At 39.5% G+C, this 19,673-nt stretch overlaps 1 protein-coding gene across 8 annotated transcripts in view; it reads left to right on the top strand.

The window, feature by feature from the left end:
- The window catches only part of LOC130914451 (adhesion G protein-coupled receptor B1-like), a 428,372-nt gene that overhangs the window by 248,818 nt on the left and 159,881 nt on the right, over positions 1 to 19,673 (top strand). For all 8 annotated transcript variants that reach the window (XR_009062924.1, XR_009062926.1, XM_057833647.1 and 5 more), the window contains exons 20-22: positions 6,108 to 6,258; positions 6,351 to 6,420; positions 13,938 to 14,004. Coding sequence is in view for 6 of the 8 variants with exons in the window: in XM_057833647.1 (XP_057689630.1) it covers positions 6,108 to 6,258; positions 6,351 to 6,420; positions 13,938 to 14,004 (288 nt within the window). In the remaining 2 variants the exon portion in view is untranslated. The remainder of the gene's footprint in view (positions 1 to 6,107; positions 6,259 to 6,350; positions 6,421 to 13,937; positions 14,005 to 19,673) is intronic.

Here is a 19,673-nt window from a genome sequence, read left to right as displayed (position 1 = left end):
CACAAAAAAATAAAACAATTTTTGGGGGAGTGGGTGCACTACTTCGCGGTATTTCACTTATCGTGCCGGGTTCTGGTCCCCATTAACAGTGAAAAACGAGGAATCTTTGTTCCACTTTTAACAAAGATACTGTATGTGCCGATTTAACACATAGGAATAATCTACCCATCTCATTTTTGGGGCGGATAGCACCAGTTAAGTTGAAAATATGACCACAAATAATTGATTTGTTTTCAATGTTCCCCTTCAAACATACTCAAAATTGGTTTTGAAGACCTAGATTCAGCTGTCACAAAATTCTGCTTTAAGAGCAAGAAGAACAGAATTAATCTCTCCAACCTGCAGAGAAACAAACTAGAGGTGAGAAACTTAGATGCTTCAAATTTCCAACATTATTACACTGCATAATCAAATACAATACCTCATTAAGTGGTTACACCCTAACACAGAACAAGACTGGCTGGAATTACAGCAAATAGATTTTAATCACGTAAAACTGGCAACCCTCCCATTTATTAGTCCCAATGTCAAACGACACAGTTGCTTTAAGAATCCAATGATAGCATGCACTTTGAAAGCCTGGTGGAAAGGAATGGAAATCACGCCTTCACAATTAGCGCCTTGTAGATTTTCTTCAATCTGTCGCAATCCAGATTTGGAAGTTAACTAAATTCCTATTTATTTTAGCCCATGGGAGGAAAGAGGAATAAACCAATTACAGCATTTGTTTAAAGATGATATATTTATGTTATATGACAAAATCTTGCAAATAACGATTTCCAAATCAGAGGTGTCACTTTCCTCCAATACAATAAAATCTGGGCAGGCATCAAAAGCAAATTCTCATCAGTCTCTCTCTCTCAAAAAAAAAACTTTTAAAAGTGTGTAAATTATTCTCATGTAAATAAAATTATACGTTTGCCAGTCGAAAAATGGAGAAACGACTTTTCAGTGACGTCAGATAGTAGTTACTGGACCCAAATTTGTAAAAATACATTTCCAAAGACTAAGAATAGCAAGCTGCACCTTTTCCAGTTCAAATTACTGCATAGATGGCATACAACTCAGTCTAATATGTACAAACTGGGGTTTTCCGAATCCGATAAATGTACAAACTGTAACGAGGATACTTCAGATACATATTTGCACGCTATTTGGCAATGTAAACCTGTACTAGATTTCTGGTTGCAGATAACGAAGAAGCTCTCGTCCCTTTTGAACTGAAGGATTCCATTGTCTCCAAATATTTGTCTGTTTGGCAATCTGAATGCTGTAAATATCTTAAATAATCAAGCTCACTCGTTACTAGCAAATTTAACGATAGCTAAAAAAACAATATTGCCAGTATTTTAATTATTTTTCCAACTGAAGACAAACCAATGGCTAAATTTAATTATGGAACATATAATACTGGTGAAAATATCTGCAAAACAGACAAATAAATTGGACAGTTAAGAAAAACAATGCTCAACATTCACTAGAATGATGAACCTAGAATAATGATTCTTTGTTGTCTGCAAAGGAATGCCATCACAACAGTAATGAAAATGTATACAAATCTCTCTTATATACATTTATATATATGTTAGTGTAGCACCGATACCTGGTTGTGCAGTATCCGATACCATACCGACACCATTTGGTTTGAAATGTGTATATATTAGAGCTGTCCCGACTAGTCGACGTTGTCGACATAATCGATGACATAGATGCGTCGACGGTCAAAACGTACCATCGATGGATAATGATGGGTTGAAGAAAAAATTACATGCGGATAAAGTTTAGAATGGCGGGCGCTCTCGATGCAAGTGGTGAATTATTTCAAGGAAAATATGGAGGGCACCACTGTGCTCTTTGCTAAGCTGAGATCTCATACCACGGTAGCATGCCAGCTATGAACAAACACTTTGAAGCGCCGTCACCCAGGTGTAATTTTGGAAGACAACAAGAAATAACGAGCTAGCGGATTGTAAGTCCATACAACTTTCTAACGACTTTTTTAATTGAAGTTGTTTATGTGCGTCGTATCAACGTGAATCATTAAGGTTTTTCCCCACGTACTTCACATTTTTTAATCTACTCTGCTGCTAATCCCGAAAGCTGTAGATCTCGACATCTCTGTGCACAGCATGCAGATTGTATTTATTAGGATCATGGAAGCTCCCACTTCCACAAATAAATAAATAAATAAATAAATAAATTTTTGGGGGGTGCTTTAAGCCCCTGAATAATTTTTAATCTGTTCGTTTTACCCAGACGTCGCATAACCGCTTTCGTTTCAACCCAGCCATAAAACGAAGGTAATTAAATATATTTATTATTCTAAATGTCTTTTTTAGCTTACAATCATTAATTGATGTCTAATATTTCATTTAAAAAAAAAAAAAAAAAAAACTTTTAAAAAATGACTCACTCGCATATTTTAAACTTTTAAACAAATTACGTCACAATGAAAAATATGTTGTCTGTAAAAATGTCACGGATATCTACCTGATAACTATAGCTTAATAGTTTTTTTTTGTTTTTTTTTGTTACTGCCACATTTTATCTGATGTTAGATGTTAAATAATCGATCCAAACAAAACAAAACAAAACAAAACAAAAAAAAAACAACGTTTAAAAGGGTAAATATATGAAAAGGAAAATTTCGATTTCTGCATTGGACCCTTGTTATATGCGCATGTTTACACCCATAAAATCCCCCAAAAATCCAGCCGTGGCCATTCACAGCTGTGTCTTGACACTCGGTGATACATGCTACATGGAGTTTTTGGATCGAAAAGAGGTAAGTACGCAATAATATCTTGTTAAAATAAAGAAAAATTGAAATTTGGCCAAATTAGGGGTCTTAGAGCGGAACTTCAAGTCACCTGAGTGTTTTCCTTCATATATTAGAAATAAAAGGGGGGGACTTGTTATTTCTCTGTGGGTGTTTTGGATGATGTTGAGGTAGGGCTGGCAGATGCCACTGTGTGCCACTGACATGGGAGGAGTGCTTGGTGAGCTCTGCAGCTGTCTGACCAACGCAATGGTGGCTGAGGCTCGTTTACCCGTTCCTTTTTTCAATGTATGGCTTGGTGAATGTGGGTCCACAACACAAATGCATCGTATGCAGGATCGATTTGGATATTGTAAACATCCATTGGCCATCTCTTGGTATTTCTGAGACTGGTGCAGGTGGCAGTCTGTTTGTCCAGGTTGTGTACTCCTTCTTTGTTTATATTGTAGTCAAGTGTGATTTTGGGGTTTTCCACATCTTAGTGACACAGCTGCACCTCTTTGAAGAGTGTACATCAGTGTGGCATTCCGGTGTTTTTTGGGACAGTATGAAGCAGCAAAGTGATGCCTGTAAAAACAAACTTTGATGATAGTAGAGCTCAGTGGCCTATACTACGAAGCCGGTTTTCTGGCTTAGCAGGGTAACTTCGAGAGTAACTTTATCACGTGCGACGTAAGTTCGCGGCTATGCGAGACTACGAAAGGTGGATATGTTGGAACCGAGAAGTGTTGCCATGGCAACACACGCCACACGCCAAACCTGGTCGTGTCAGAGTTAGATCTTACTTAACATCATGATTCCAATTAACCACGCTCTATTTAAACAGCACTCCTCCGCGGACGTGTCCTCCTGACAATGACAGCGTACTTGGACGACCCATACGACATTGGCGCGCGGATTGTGAGGGGCTCTCTCCGGAGGGCACGGGTATTTTGGGACCGCCAGAATCCGCTGGCGTACCCGGAAGATGTTCTCCATGAAAGATATAGATTTTCAGCTGAGGGAATTCTTTACCTGTGCCAACTGATCTAGGCAGACGTCACTAATGTAACCCGCCGAGTCAGGCCCTCACAACCGCGCAGATTGTGTGTGCCTGTCCGTGCGCTCTTTCGCCAGGGACACTATATGTATTCCATCGGTGATGCTGAATATCTGCGTAAGAACACTGTATGCCGTGCGATTCGGAGTGGGGTATGGAAACGCTTCAAATTGATGCATTTATAATAATCATAGAAATATGTAGACTATTTAAACATTGAGAAAACTTGCGTTTTTTTCTGCCAACTCGAGGAGATTAAATTAAATGTCAAATCCACTGATAGGACAGACGCACAAATATAAAAGATATAAATGTTTATTGAATATGCATGTTACAGTCTTGTTTAACTGTGAAAAATCGTTACAAAAGACGGGCTTTTATTTACGCAACAACGCATGGCATCCCCGCATTTCCTTCTTCACCTGAGTCCTCACAAATATGACATAATTTTTTTTTTGGGGGGGGGGGAGATTGTCGGGCTCGGGCCTGCAAATCAAGTTTATTGATTGGACTCGGCTCGGGTCGGGCTGGATTTTTTAGGTCCAAACTAAAAAAAAGAACATACGTATTCGTACAGTCAAGGGGACTAAACATACAATCATCCTGTTTCGTGTGGTGATGCGTGACAATTATTTCTTACTGTTAATGTCCCAAATCTTATTTTATTGTCCTGACAGCAGGCTTTATTTCTTTTCATGGACATAAGTAAACTGGCATATTGACGCATTCACAAATCACACGATCTGTAAATTCGCTGTCAACAGACCCGTTGCGCTCTACTCGTCGAAGCGGTGTTGGATTTCGCGGTGAGGGTGGATTTTAATTCCTCATAATTCCGCATGATCATCGCGCATTCCTCCTCCATGAAATAAGGTGCCCGTGCCGTCGTCACAAGTAGTGTTTGACTCTGGTCACCGCCCCCTTTTATGTGAACGCGCAGTAACTCTGACTGGGTTGACACGGGTTCGACTAATCAACCTCATAATCAGCGTCGTAGCACCGATTGACCACAAACTAGACAACCAGGTTTTGTCAACTCCGGTTACCCGATGGTAAACTGGATTACTTCTGGGGAGGTTGAACTCGGTTCGTAGTATAGGCCACTGTTCTTTACCTGCAACAATTCAGTAGGGAGCTCAGGTTTATTTATTTTACTGAGCCCACCTTGGTATGTTTCCTTCTGTGCAGAAAATCGTGCAAGGTCATAACAAAAAAAATGTTAAAAGTGATGCTTTGACGTCGTCATATCAGGAACAACTGTTTTTTTTTTTTTTTTTTTTTGAATGGAGAATGCCACTAGTGGATTTGACAGTGTAAATATATAGATTCCAGGCGTAGCTTGTTTCTGCGTCACAGGCTACCTCTATTTTTATGCCATATTTTCCTGTCTTACCGGGACTGTATTGCCAGAAGGGGCATCTTCTTTGGAAAAAGAAAATGTTCTTCCACCTTCACCTCTGGCCCTGGGTTGAACATCAGGAAGGAGTTTTACCCATTTCTACCAGACATCCTAGACAGTCAGAGGGAACAGAGCTCCAACAGATATTGACACTTTTGGATTTATATGTTTGAGCAGGTACAGCTCCTCATGAGTGACTTCTTCTTCAGTTGATGTGTCTATGTCTTCCGATGGATACTCCACAATGTCTACCTCCTTAGAACTCTGGTCTTCTGTATCCCACTGCTGGCTTGCAGTGACAGTTCGCCTCATCGTCGCACTATGTAATCTGAAATGCTTACTCCTTTAATCCCAAACTCCTAGTTGACCTTGCCTGACATGCCTAGAGAAGTATTGAAAAAGTCACTGAGTCTCAATGTCATACCCAAAAATATGTAGTGCTCATAATTATTTAAAACTGCAAACGGGTCATTACCGACCCTAACACAAGACAAAGGTTAAGATCTTACCTCTACCCCAGGACAGGTGCAGTTTGAAAACCCCTGACCTCCATGAACAGGTCACATACTGAACACAACATATCTGACTCACGGTCATGGAACTCAGACCAGAAGTCATTTTGAAAATAATGAGTATTTTTTTATATGTAGTGTATTGAAATGTACTTCATATGCTATAAAACATTTGGGAAGCTTATCGTGAGTTTTTTTTTTTTTTCCAGAGAATGTTTTCCCCCAAAGCAATTTGGCGCCCCTTCAATTTGGCCCTAGGCTGAGGGCCGACACAGGGTCTTGCCAATGAGCAAAACACTGAAAGAAAAGGATTAAAAATGTGAAATTTTGTTCATATCCACTTAATGAAAACATTCTCTTTCTTTTCTTTTGTTAAAGGTGTTATGCACCACGATAGCTGCATTTCTTCACTTCTTTTTCCTGTCCTCATTTTGTTGGGTCCTGACGGAAGCATGGCAATCATACATGGCAGTGACAGGTCGTCTAAGAAATCGCATTATACGCAAGCGTTTCCTATGCCTCGGCTGGGGTTAGTCTTCAATCTCTTACATATCTATTCATGTTTCAATTTGAATACCCATGCTGATTTGTTCTGTTTTAATACCGTCTTTTTCTTTCAAGGTCTTCCTGCTCTTGTTGTTGCAATCTCTGCGGGTTTTACCAAGGCAAAAGGCTATGGAACATCAAGCTAGTAAGAATGATTTCTATAAAAACCAAACCATATTCTTAACAATAATTTTGCCTAATATTTCGGAATATTGAATATGTTATTTTGTGTGTAGTGCAGCATTAGGGCTGCAACCAACGATGATGATTATTATTATTTGTTTTTAATAATCAATCATACGTTAATGAAAAAAATGAATCCATTAATCGGATAAATACCACTTTTTTCAATTACCTTCACCATTTACTGTAACTGTGAGTTGTTGTTTTAGGCATGTTGTAAGCAACAATGAGGACGAAAAGGATGACTATTTCCTTCAAAATAATGTTTTATTACAGATTCCTGACTTAAAATGGCACAGTTGTAGACCACAATTAAGTGCATAAAGCATGTTAAAGACAAAACATAAAAAGAATTTCTCAGTACACAAATAAGACAAAAGTCCTTTTGATTCAAATGGAGGTCTCTGCAGGTTTCAACAGGTCAATTTTAAGACTTTTTAAGACCATTTTGAATACAGTTTAAGACCCATTTCACGTTAAAAAAAAAAAGACGAAGGAAAATGAGCGGGCAGGGTAGTTCCACTTTGTAGTCAGGTTTTGGCACCCTCAAAAATAAAAGCGAGACTGTTTATGTATGTGACTTTATGTATGTTCTGAATAAGTAAGTAGAGCAAAGTCAATCAAATAGACACTCAAGACACGAATCGCTAACTCACTTAGTGAGTGCTCAATAGTAACATCTTATCCACAAAGAATGCAAACAATACGATTGTGTTCATTTACTCACGGCTGATGGAGGCACACTGGATGTAACAAAACAAAAGACAATCTAACTCTCGTCACTTCAGAAGTTATTGTTTCAGCAACCCAACCTGAGTGTAGCAGACGAGCAGTGAACTCGCTCTCTCTCTTGCTCTAATCAGTGGCACACATGCCCAGACTCACATTACACGCAAAGATCCAAACGGATGCTCATAGCTGCCAGCAAAAATCAATTATCAAATTCGTTATTTTTTGCAGTTGCAGCCTTACATCTATTTAATCATTTTTTTATATTAATCAATATTTATTTCGCATTTTTTCTCATTAACCCTTTAATACCTAAGCCTATTTTGGCCGAATTTGCATGCATTTGATGTTGCCTTTATATTTCAAAGAAAACAATGTTCACAATGGCCAAGTTGGGTCCCTTTTTTAAGGACACCTTGAACTTCATGTCCAAACTGTTGTTTTCTTCACTGACCAATTATAATCCACATTTTGGACCCAAAAAGACAAAAAAATCCCAAAATATTTTTTCAAAATTTGAAATGTTGATGTCCCATTGACAACCAAACATGCTCGACCAACCGTTTTGAAGCTTGATTATATTTATTCAACTTGTTAGGATAAACATTCAATATAAAAAAATAAGATTGAATAGTTTTATGTTTGACAATTCAACACAAACAGCAAGTATGGTCATAGGCGTTTTTGGTCTTTACACATACTATGGTCAAAACAGGTTATATACAGTGCAAAATAGTGAGAAAAAAATAATATATATCATCTAACACAAAAAGGGTTTGGAGGATATCTCTTTGTGATGTTAGGTATTATACCCATCACTTTAAAGCATATACGTACATGCAATCAAGCTTCTCGAACACTCATCTTTGTAAAAATTGAAAAGATTATAGTGAAGAAAAAATATATATAACATTGAAAAAAAAGTATTTTCAAAAATATTGACAAGTAGTTCAGTTCAATTCAAATTTTTCTGGCATACGACCCAATAATTTTTTAAATTTTTTTTGGCGCACTCAATAAAGCTTCTGCATGAACAGATCACGGAGCTGCGTCACACACAACGTCACACAGCCTACTCTTTCGCCGCTTGCGGCTTTGCGCGCTGCTGTCACTTCTACTCGCCGAGACGCCGACTCATCCCAGGAAAACAACGACAAATACGGCTCATCTTCTTCCTTGAGTTAATGAAATAATGCATTAGCTTGCGCTAAATTTAGTTTTAGATTCATTCTGCACGTTTCAAATTCGCTCGCCCAATCCAACCGGTACAACACCGGCCGTTGCTTACTTCGCATGCCTCCTTTTCCTTAGTTGGCGCCTCGCTCGGAAATTGATTAAAAATGTCCACATTCGTTTCGTCCTTGTTGACATCACAACGGCTGTTGTCTTTTGTGCTGCTTTCGGTTTTGAAAAAGGACAAGAAATGATGGAAATACGGAGATAGATACATGGTCCATGCAGCGTTTTAATGCATATTTGAGTGCACTAAAACTATAAAACTCAAATGACATTATCTCCCGGTTTTCTTGGTCGATTGACTTCAAATAAAAACTGGTGTGGACATCAACTTCCGCACTTTCAAATGAGACCAAACAGCGGCACGTGGGTGACGTAATTACAGCATGACGAAGCTTCAAAGACGACATGCGTAAACGCGTCGCTGCCGACACGTTCGGTGTTAAAGGGTTAAGTATATCCTTCTGTGGTTATTGTTCATAAGACTTATGTGGTATTTATCACTTAGCTTTAATCTCCAAATTAAGAAATGTTTACAAATTTACATCTCTTTCCACATTTCTAGATCAAGAACTATTTGTGAAACTTATATTTGCTGTAGGCGACTACTGTTTATAAAGTTGTGTCAAAAATTTTCCCATTGAAAAATAGATCCATGCGTCTTGTGCAGCTTTCTTGGCCAGGGGACTGGAGTCACAGAGACAACTTTAAAGACAGAAATAAAAATATTGTGCGGGTAAATTTTCGTCATTTGTTTGCCTTCGGTCATTTGGCCCATTGTACAATGACACCATTAATTGAGCAGTTTTGATCCATTCGTCATGCAATGTAGATCCAGGTTCTGCCCCATTGTGTGCGAGTGTGGCACTACATTCGTAGGTGCATGTTTGCCAACAGAGGTGGACTGGCCATAGGGCGTACTGGGAACTTCACGGTGGGCCGGCACACATTTTTGGACTGATGACGCTTTATAATTGAAAAAAAAAAGTTTCTTGGCCATGGCATACAGCCCATTTGTTGGTCCAATTTTTCTTGGTTCAATGAAATATCTGAGTGGAAGAATAACTGACACGTTTATTCACACAGAACCCTGTACAGCACTAGTGGGTACGCCGACATGCGCTATCACTAAAGTGGCAGCGGCTTGCCTGGCACGGCCAGACTGTTCTTCCTGTATTTTTCAAACACTGTGAGAATAGTCTGGGACACAGCTCATTAACGGCCTCTCGAACAAGAACAAAATCAACCGTCTAATCAGATTTGTTTATTTGCGTGACGTGTTCTTAACGAGCAACGTCACTCTTCCGCGTCGGAAGTCGTTTCCACAACAACACAGATGGCGAACAGGAGAGCCGAGAATATGTCCCAATCCACGGTAAAATCAGTTTTAAATGACCAAAAACACATCGACACAAGTCATTGACAACAGTTTGTCTCGCGTGAGCCATGTTGAAGAAACTTCGCTCTCCTCGTATGTTTACTTCTGCGCGCAAGTCCCTCGCCGCTTTACTGTACTAACGTCACGTCCGACCGTCGCTGATTGGTCCACTCTGCTGTCTGTTTGCTGTGGATTGGTCCGGCCCTGGAAATTTTATCCGCTGAATGGTGGTCAGACTCAATAGCTGGAACAGCGGTGAGTCTGGTGTACCAGGCTAGGCAGCGGCGCCATGTGTCGTGTGCGAGCACGAGCGTATCTCTGTGTGTAAAGAGTTAAAGTTATACACATAAAGATATTATTGAAGAGAGAAATTAATCAAGGGGTAGACTAAACTGATTTACAGTGTTAATTTAGTTTTCAATGAAGTAGGTTTGCATGTGCTACAGTTTATAGCTATTATTTCCACAATTTTTAAAAATTTATGGAAGTGCCAGCATCAGAGTCCCCAAGAAGGCCCAGCAGAAAGTCAATTTCTTTAGGCTGCTGAGGAAGAACTACCTGACACATAGACTGCCTGTGTCCTTCTACCAGTCCTCATACAGAGCATTTTTGACATATTGGCGTATTGGTGTGTGGTTCTCCAGCTGCACAGCTGCAGACAAGAAAGTGCTTCAAAGGGTCGTCACCTTAGTACAGAAGGTCCCCAGCTGCTCACTTTCTTTCCTGGAAGACCTTCACAATCAGCACTGTCTTAAAAGGGCCAAACAGATTCTCAAGGATCAGACTCACCCTGCATCTTTTTCAGCCGCTGCTCTCTGGCAGATGCTTTAGGATACTAAAAGCTAAAACAGACAGACTCAAGAACAGCTTTTATGCCAACAGTATTAAGGCCCCTATTACTGAGAGCGTGTCTCCTGTGGCCCTGTTGCAATGTATGTCATGCAATTATTGCACCATCAATAATGTGCAAAATATGTAATGTTCTTTTATTCTTGTATTGTATTGTCTTCATGAGTATGTGTGTGGGTCTGTAGGTATAGTATATCAATATGGGCATGTATTTATGGAGGTGTCTATGTGTACATACTCTATTCTTCCTAAAACAACGCACAACTGCACATTTCAATTTTGTTGTACCTGAGCTACTCTACTCTACTCTACCCTACCCTACCCTACCCTACCCTACCCTACCGTCACCATGTTGTAATTGAAATGTGATTGAAAGTTGAGACTCTTCCCCTGTCCTGTAGCACTGCTGCTCTTTAATTATCAAACAGGAAGGCAAATGTCTGAATTAGGGATTTACAAAAAGTGTCTTTCATTTAGAATCCATTTTCGTCACCACCAGAAGGTCGTGTGCGTAAGAGTGACTGAGAAACAGGTTGAGCCTCCCAGGGCAGGTGTTTAGTGAGCCTTGCTCTCCTTGAAATGGCGCAAATTTGACAGCCCAAAAAGTTATGTCGGATGAAAGTTAAAATGACTTTGGGTATTATGTCGTGGGTGTGACTTGGGGTACCGCACAGTTCATTTTCGTGGTTTCGTGGTTTCATTTTCCCCATGCATTTTAAAATATTCCAATCCACTCAGCAGAGTTGGGAGGTGCTAGCCCCTCCGCTGGCTGAGCAGTCAGTGGAGGTTGATGAGATCTCTTGCCAAACAGCAACTCTTGAGTCTGCTACGTTGAGACTGGCCACGATTTTTCCTCTTCGCGCCTTGGGTTCCCAAACAAAGCGAATGTAGCACGTCAAAGCAAAGTTGTTGAAGCGTGACAGATGGCCTGATGCATTGTCGCCAGTTGACTAGATAGGCCACACCCCAAGCTGTCGGGTTACACATTTTTGTGTTCGAGTTGATCTTTTTGTGACATATATCAGTGACGATGAGGAAACAGTCAATCAAATTTTCTCATTCACGTGACTTCAGTTGCCAGAGGAGGGCCTTAATCTTCCTCAATATCCAGTCAGCAAAAGTCCAAAGCAGGAAAGAAAGAAAAAAATAGGACTACCAGACTCATCAAAATATTAGTCATACATTGTAATATTACGAGAGAAAAGTCGTAATATTATGAGTCAAAATTTGTAATATTACAAAATTAACCCTTTAACACCTAAGCCTATTTTGGCCAAATTTGCATGTTGCCTTTATATTTCAAAGAAAAAAATGTTCTCAATGGTCCTTTTTTTCAGGACACCATAACCTTCATGTCTAAACTGTTTTTTCTTCACTGAATAATTATAAACAACATTTTGGACCCAAAAAGACCAAAAAAAAAAAAAAAAAAAAAAAAAAAAAAGGTCAAAATTTGTAATATTGATGTCCCATTGACAACCAAACATGCTTGACGTTTTGACGCGTGATAATATTTATTCAACTTGTTAGGCTAGACATTCAACAGAAAAAAATGAGACTGAATAGTTTTATATTTGATAATTCACCAAAAACAGCAGGTATGGTAATAGGCGTTTTTGTCCTTTCTACATACTATGGTCAAAACAGGTTAGACAGGACACCAACAGTGCAAAATAGTAAATATATATATAATTTACACTAAACTTCATTAGATACTTTTTCTCTAAATGTGCATAACTGGCCATAAAATGAAAACTATATACAGTGTATCACAAGAGTGAGTACACCCCTCACATTTCTGCAGATATATATAAGTATATCTTTTAATGGGAAAACACTGACAAAATGACACTCTGACGCAATTAAAAGTAGTCTGTGTGCAGCTTATATAATAGAGTTCATTTATTTTCCCCTCAAAATAACCCAAAATATAGCCATTAATATCTCTACCCCTGGCAACAAAAGTGAGTACACCACATGGGAACTACAGTATGTACATCCAAATTGAGTACTGCTTGTCATTTTCCCTCCAAAATGTCATGTGACTCGTTACAGGAGTGCTGTCAGCATTGCTGCAGAGATTGAAGAGGTGGGGGGGGTCATTTCCACCACCATGCTTGACTGTAGGCATGACGCACGTATCTTGACACACTGTACTCCTCACCTGGTCACCGCCACACATGCTCGAAACCATCGGAACCAAACAAATTAATCTTCGTCTCATCAGACCATAGGACATGGTTCCAGTAATCCATGTGCTTTGTTGACATGTCTTCTGCAAACTGTTTGTGGGCTTTCTTGTGTACCGTCTTCAGAAGAGGCTTCCTCCTGGGGTGGCAGCCATGCACACCAATTTGATGTAGAGTACGGCGTATAGTCTGAGCACTAACAGGCTGACCCCCCACCTCCTCTCTGCAGCAATGCTTTCATAGTATTTGGTTGAACAAAATGTGAATATGAGGAGCAATATGTAGTCATTTCACATTACCTTTATGTTCCACAAGCTCCAAATCCCTGCTTGCTCAAGTGCTGGAACAGTAGAGGACTTGTGTAAAAGTGTTCAAAGATGATATAGCAAGACCCCAAGTAGTCTTTGTTGACAAGGCGTGTGACAACATCGAATGACAGCCCCTTCCCTGATGCCGTCTTGGACTATCCAAATTTAAGATTTCTGAGTTAGCTGAGAGCTTAATGCGCTTATCAAAAGAGCCAGATATGGCTTGCGAGCCATACGTTCCTGACCCCTGCTATGGGTCACATAATAGCAAGCCCATCTGCCACTATACTTATAGAGATTGTATGCATTGTATGATAATAGTAAAATTTCTTATTTTATAATTAAGAAACTTTACATACATACATGACTTTATATTTGAAATGAACCATTTTCACCTAGTATAATTTACATTACATTTTTGTATACGTGTTGTTGCATGGCAAAATTGGCTAACTTATTTAAGTTGCTGAATATGCGAGATTTATGTTAAACTGTTAAAATGAACCAAAATGTTCCTTCCGAAACCATTAGATTTTGTCAAAGTTAGCCCAAATTTCATCAAACTGCCCAATGCATTTCTCTTCCGCATCGAGTCTTTGAAAATAGCCCAATTGGGTGTGAAATCACCAAACACTGTTCAAGTCTCGCATTCCACATTTCAGCCTTAATTACAGCCTTAGTTAATACACGGTCATTTCACTTTAAGGTCAGCTCAAAACCTTAGTTCGGCCACATAATGCATTCTCACGTTGTATTCTGCTATCCATATCTACCTGCTTTTCTCTTGCAGCTGCTGGTTGTCTCTGGAAGGAGGTCTTCTCTATGCATTTGTGGGACCAGCTGCCGCTGTTGTCTTGGTAAACTGGGTCTATGCTCTTTTCTTTTATCCACCTTTGCATCAAGTAACTCCAAAACTCAGACCTTCCACCATACTGAAATTCAGAATGTAAATTAGCAAATCTGTAATCTGTCCTCTAGGTTGAACCGACTAATCTGAAAGTTGAAGTCAACGATAGTCAGTGAATAGTAGTGGTAGTAGTAGTCCAAATTGCAGTCACTTCCTTTGGCATGAATAAAATACTGACAGTGATGCTTCAAAGAATTTGGAAGTATATCACCAAAAGTTAGAATGAATTAAGACTGCCCAATAAAATGCATTTGCACTAATGTTTCGTGGTCTGTGCAGCATTATGTCAAAATGCATACCAGTGTTGCTAATAACGGCGTTAGAATATAACGGCGTTACTAACGGCGTTATTTGCTTCAGTAGTGAGTAATCTAATTAATTACTTTTCTCATCTTGGCAACGCCGTTACCGTTACTGAGGCAGGAAAGCCGTGCGTTACTATGCATTACGATGTGGGTTGACTGACCCGAGAAAAGTCTGAAAAAGACGAATTCACGGGGACGAGAGAGCAGAGCAGGAGTGGGGAGGAGGCAAGGGAGTGTGACGCCGTTGCAAACGTGATGCTACTATGCTAGGTAGCTCCAATAATACCTGACTGTAGCCGATAGCCTACAAAATACGCCAACATGATGCTTCGGTAGATATCACATATACAGTTGTGGTCAAAAGTTTACATACACTTGTGAAGAACATAATGTCATGGCTCTCTTGAGTTTCCAGTTATTTCTACAACTCTGATTTTTCTCCGATAGAGTGAGTGGAACAGATACTTCTTTGTCACAAAAAACATTCATGAAGTTTGGTTCTTTTATGACTTTATTATGGGTTAACAGAAAAAGTGATCAGATCTGCTGGGTCAAAAATATACATACATGGATCTGAAAAAGCGAATCATTGACTTGAACAAGTCAGGAAAGTTACTTGAAGCCATTTCAAAGCAGCTGCAGGTCCCAAGAGCAACAGTGCAAACAATTGTTTGTAAGTATAAAGTGCATGGCACTGTTTTGTCACTGCCACGATCAGGAAGAAAACGCAAGCTATCACCTGCTGCTGAGAGAAAATTCGTCAGGAGGGTGAAGATTCAACCGAGAATCACCAAAAAGCAGATCTGCCAAGAATTAGAAGCTGCTGGAACACAGGTGTCAGTGTCCACAGTCAAGTGTGTTTTGCATCTCCATGGACTGAGAGGCTGCCGTGCAAGAAGGAAGCCCTTGGTCCAAAAGCGGCACCTTAAGGCTCGACTGAAGTTTGCTGCTGATCACATGGACAAAGATAAGACCTTCTGGAGGAAAGTTCTGTGGTCAGACGAAACAAAAATCGAGCTGTTTGGCCACAATGCCCAGCAATATGTTTGGAGGAGAAAAGGTGAGACCTTTAACCCCAAGTACACCATGCCTACCGTCAAGCATTGTGCTGGTAGTATTATGCTGTGGGGCTGTTTTGCTGCCAATGGAACTGGTGCTTTCCAGAGAGTAAATGGGATATTGAAAAAGAAGGATTACCTTCAAATTCTTCAAGATAACCTAACGTCATCAGCCCGAACATTGGGTCATGGGCGCAGTTGGGTCTTCCAACAGGACAATGACCCCAAACACACATCAAAAGTGGTAATGGAATGGCTAAATCAGGCTAGAATTACGGTTTTCGAATGGCCTGACTTAAACCCAATGAGAACTTGTGGACAATGCTGAAGAAACAAGTCCATGTCAGAAAGCCATCAAATTTAACTGAACTGCACCAATTCTGTCAAGAGGAGTGGTCAAAGATTCAACCAGAAGCTTGCCAGAAGCTTGTGGATGGCTACTAAAAGCGCCTAATTGAAGTGAAAATGGCCAAGGGACATGTTACCAAATATTAGCGCTGCTGTATGCATATTTTTGACCCAGCAGATTTGATCACTTTTTTCTGTTCACCCATAATAAAGTCATAAAAGAACCAAACTTCATGAATGTTTTTTGTGACAAAGAAGTATCTGTTCCAATCACTCTGTCAGAGAAAAATCAGAGTTGTAGAAATAACTGGAAACTCAAGAGAGCCATGACATTATGTTCTTCACAAGTGTATGTAAACTTTTGACCACAACTGTATACAGAACTAGATGCAAATGACATTATTAGCAACATGTATGATAGATGCGTTAGTAAACAGCCACCATCTTAAAGCAGTATATTTCTCAGAAAGGCTCTGTTGTAGAGAACCTTCCTAGCGAACCTGAGTAACTTTTTATCTAAAATGCTCCTAAATCAGCAAAAAATGATGAAACAGTTTTAAAACTTACACATGTCGAAAATAGACAGAAGGGAACGAATGCAATAACGGGAGCAATTTTAACAACTTTAACGGTTGATTCACAACATTAAATGACTTCCACACATAGCAAAGGTTACTATCTAGTTATCGCAATTTCTGCAATACCCCTGTGTCTAGTTAGGTTTAGGGTAAAGAATTGGGCTAGGGCCAATTGTCCCAAAAACCCTTTAAATTTCTCATTGTGTGACTGTTTTTTTTAAGTAAGATTAACAACACTGATGCATACACTGCACAACTTCAATTCAGCATGACGGCCATCAAATCAAATACTCAGTTTCAAAGGATGGATGTCCATACATTGCTAGAATATATCCATAGGGTTCCTACAGCAGTTTGGGTTCTTAAATTTAAGACCAACTCGACAACAAACCATATAAAACAATACACTCCAGGACATCAAGAAGTTTGGTCCAGTCGTTGCTAATAGTCACACTGAACTATATGACATGCAGTGGTACCTCGAGATACGTAAGCTTCAGTACATAGAAAATTCATCATTGGTAAAGTTTTTAGACTCTTTTTTCGCTTCATATTACGAAGAATTATTCAGAGGTATATATAATTCCCGCTCGCAGAACATTTTAAAAGTCGCACCATAAACGCGCATGTACTGTCTTTGCTAAGACGTTGGCAAGTTCAGCTTGGACAGGATGATGCCATAAGTCTGTGTGTTTTGTTGCCTTCTTCTAGCTGTTCCTGACATCAAGAGGTTGCAGAGTGAGACTAAAAATGAAAATGAAATAAATCTTTCTCATCCTCAATACTGGACATATTAACAGCAACGTAAATCTGCAATTACAATTAGCTGCTAATACAGCAATAACACCTATAGAGTGAGTCTTCAGTACGGCTGTTAGACAGAGCGAGCTGATTGGTTTACTCTGCAAAATTAGCCAATAAGCTTCCAGTGTAGGCGGGCTTCAATTTACCGTTTTCAATCGTTACAGAGGTTATCATTCTCAGTCGAGGAGGATCGTGAGATGGCAGAACGAAGAAACGAAAATTCAAAATTCACTTTGCAGCACAATATACGAAAGTATGTCCCTGTCTAGCTAAGGTGAAGAATGTTGAAACCAAAGTGGTGTGAACTGTGTGCAACTCGGTCAACCTAATGATTGTAAAAGACATGTTGATGTAGGCTAAATTGAACACACTATCACCTGTATTTTATTTTTGAAGTTTAAAGACAAAAAATTCAAGTTAAGCAAAACATAGTCTAAATTAATAAAAAAATTATTTTATTTAATTAATACATTACACTACTACACTACATTTAATACATTGTAAATAATTTATTAAATTTATTAAATTATTATTCATTTATAAATATATTTTTTTAAAATGGTGAAATTAAGTGGCCATAAGTGTGTATGCATTGGACACGGTCGGGGTCGGTTCTTGGGATGGTTGGAGGTGGGTGTTGGTTAACCCTTTAACACCTGAGCCTATTTCATCCGAATTTGCATGCTTTTGATGTTGCTTTTATATTTCAAAGAAAAAAAATGTTCACAATGGCCTGGTTGGGTCCATTTTTTCAGGACACCATAACCTTCAAGTCCAAACTGTTGTTTTCTTCACCGACCAATTATAACTAACATTTTGGACCCAAAAAGACAAGAAAATCCCAAAATTATTCGTTAAAAATGTGTCTTTTCAAAAATATTGACAATAAACTATTTCAGTTTCATTTTTTTCAGACATGCCACTCAGTTTCCCTTTGAACAGGACACAGGGTAGCGTCACACACTACGTCACACAGCTCACTCTTCCGGCGTTTGCGCACGGCTGTCACTTCTCACTCGCCGACTCATCCGAAGAAAACCACAAATCTGGCCCATCCTCTGCTTAAATTGATGAAATAAAGCATTAGCTTGCGCTAAATTTAGTTTTCGATTCATTCCGCACGTTGTAAAGTTGCTCTCTCAATCCAACAGGCCGTCGCAAGCTACCTCGCCTCCCTTCTCCTTAGATTTTAGAATTTATTAAAAATGTTTACGTACATTACGCCCGTCCTTCGTGACCTCACAATGGCTCCTGGGATATGTAGTTTTTTTGTGGTGCTTTTTTTTTTTTTTTTTTTTTTTTTTTTTTTTTTTTTTTTTTAAGGACAACAAATGATGGACATAAACACATGGTTCATGCACCGATTTAATGTTTATTTATTAGAGCAATAAAAATGATAAAACTCAAAATTATCTCCCATTTTATTTGGTTGATTGACTTCATGTAAAAACAGCTGTGGACCTCAACTTCCGCACTTTCAAATGAGACCAACCAGTGCCACGTTGGTGACGTAATTACAGCATGACGAGGCTTCCAAGATGATAACCTTAAATGTGTCGCCGTTGACACGGCCGGTGTTAAAGGGTTTTAAGGTCGATAAAATCTCCCTGGATGTCTGACATCCCAAAGACAGGTGTCGCCACTGTGGAAATTTTAAACGCATCAAACGGTGCATAAACCCTTGAAGTGGTATTTTTTTTCTCTCTCCCATTCACTTGGTTACGTGACAGCGCGTGCGTAAATGTGTTCTTCTTCCGTGTGTAAAGGCATTCTTCTTCGCGTGCGCAAATGCGTTTTTCTTTGCATAAAGAATTCTTAAGCAGTGATCCCAAACCATCGGGCTGGGGACCGGTATTGGTCCGTGGCGCATTTGCTACCGGGCCGCAGAGAAATAATAAATCATTTGTTAATGACTGCAATCTAGCCTGTGCCTCATGACACATCGATATGCCTGTCTATCTATTGACTAATCTGGCTAGAGATTTGTGTTCATCACCATCTAGTGATTGGCCGCCATTACTGGGGTGTTTGCACACAGTCAGTCGAGTGATGAGATTGAGCTTCAGGTATTAATTTCGATTGATGACATGACTCACAGCCCCCCGATTTACTGCAAAATGGACCTGAAGGCGTGCCATTCGTTTGTGTTACGTTTGCATTAGTTGTTGGGACACCACTCTGTTATTGACAGGGTTGGTACGCTCCGTCAGCTGCGACGGAGGGGCTGCAAGTGACATCTTCACTCAAAATTAGTATGTCAATGTCTCAAAAATGATATAAGCACAAACGAAACTTTTTACAGCACAAACTAAGCATAAACAATTGACACCATTTTGGTTGGTTGACCTCAGACCGGCCAATTAAAGAACTGAAAATATTTTAAAAACAATAGCAGCACAAGCGTAACCTTTTTCAGCACAAACAAGAACAAACGTAGCACAAATAATGAACATCATTTTTATATAAATTTGCGTCTGATGGGGGACCATCTTCACGTAGGTCAATCAAGTCTTAGATAAGCCTCCT

Source organism: Corythoichthys intestinalis, chromosome 4, assembly GCF_030265065.1.
Source record: "Corythoichthys intestinalis isolate RoL2023-P3 chromosome 4, ASM3026506v1, whole genome shotgun sequence".
NCBI classification, from domain to species: Eukaryota; Metazoa; Chordata; class Actinopteri; order Syngnathiformes; family Syngnathidae; genus Corythoichthys; species Corythoichthys intestinalis.
Note: the sequence above shows the minus strand (reverse complement) of the source record. Positions and strands in the feature narration are given on the sequence as shown.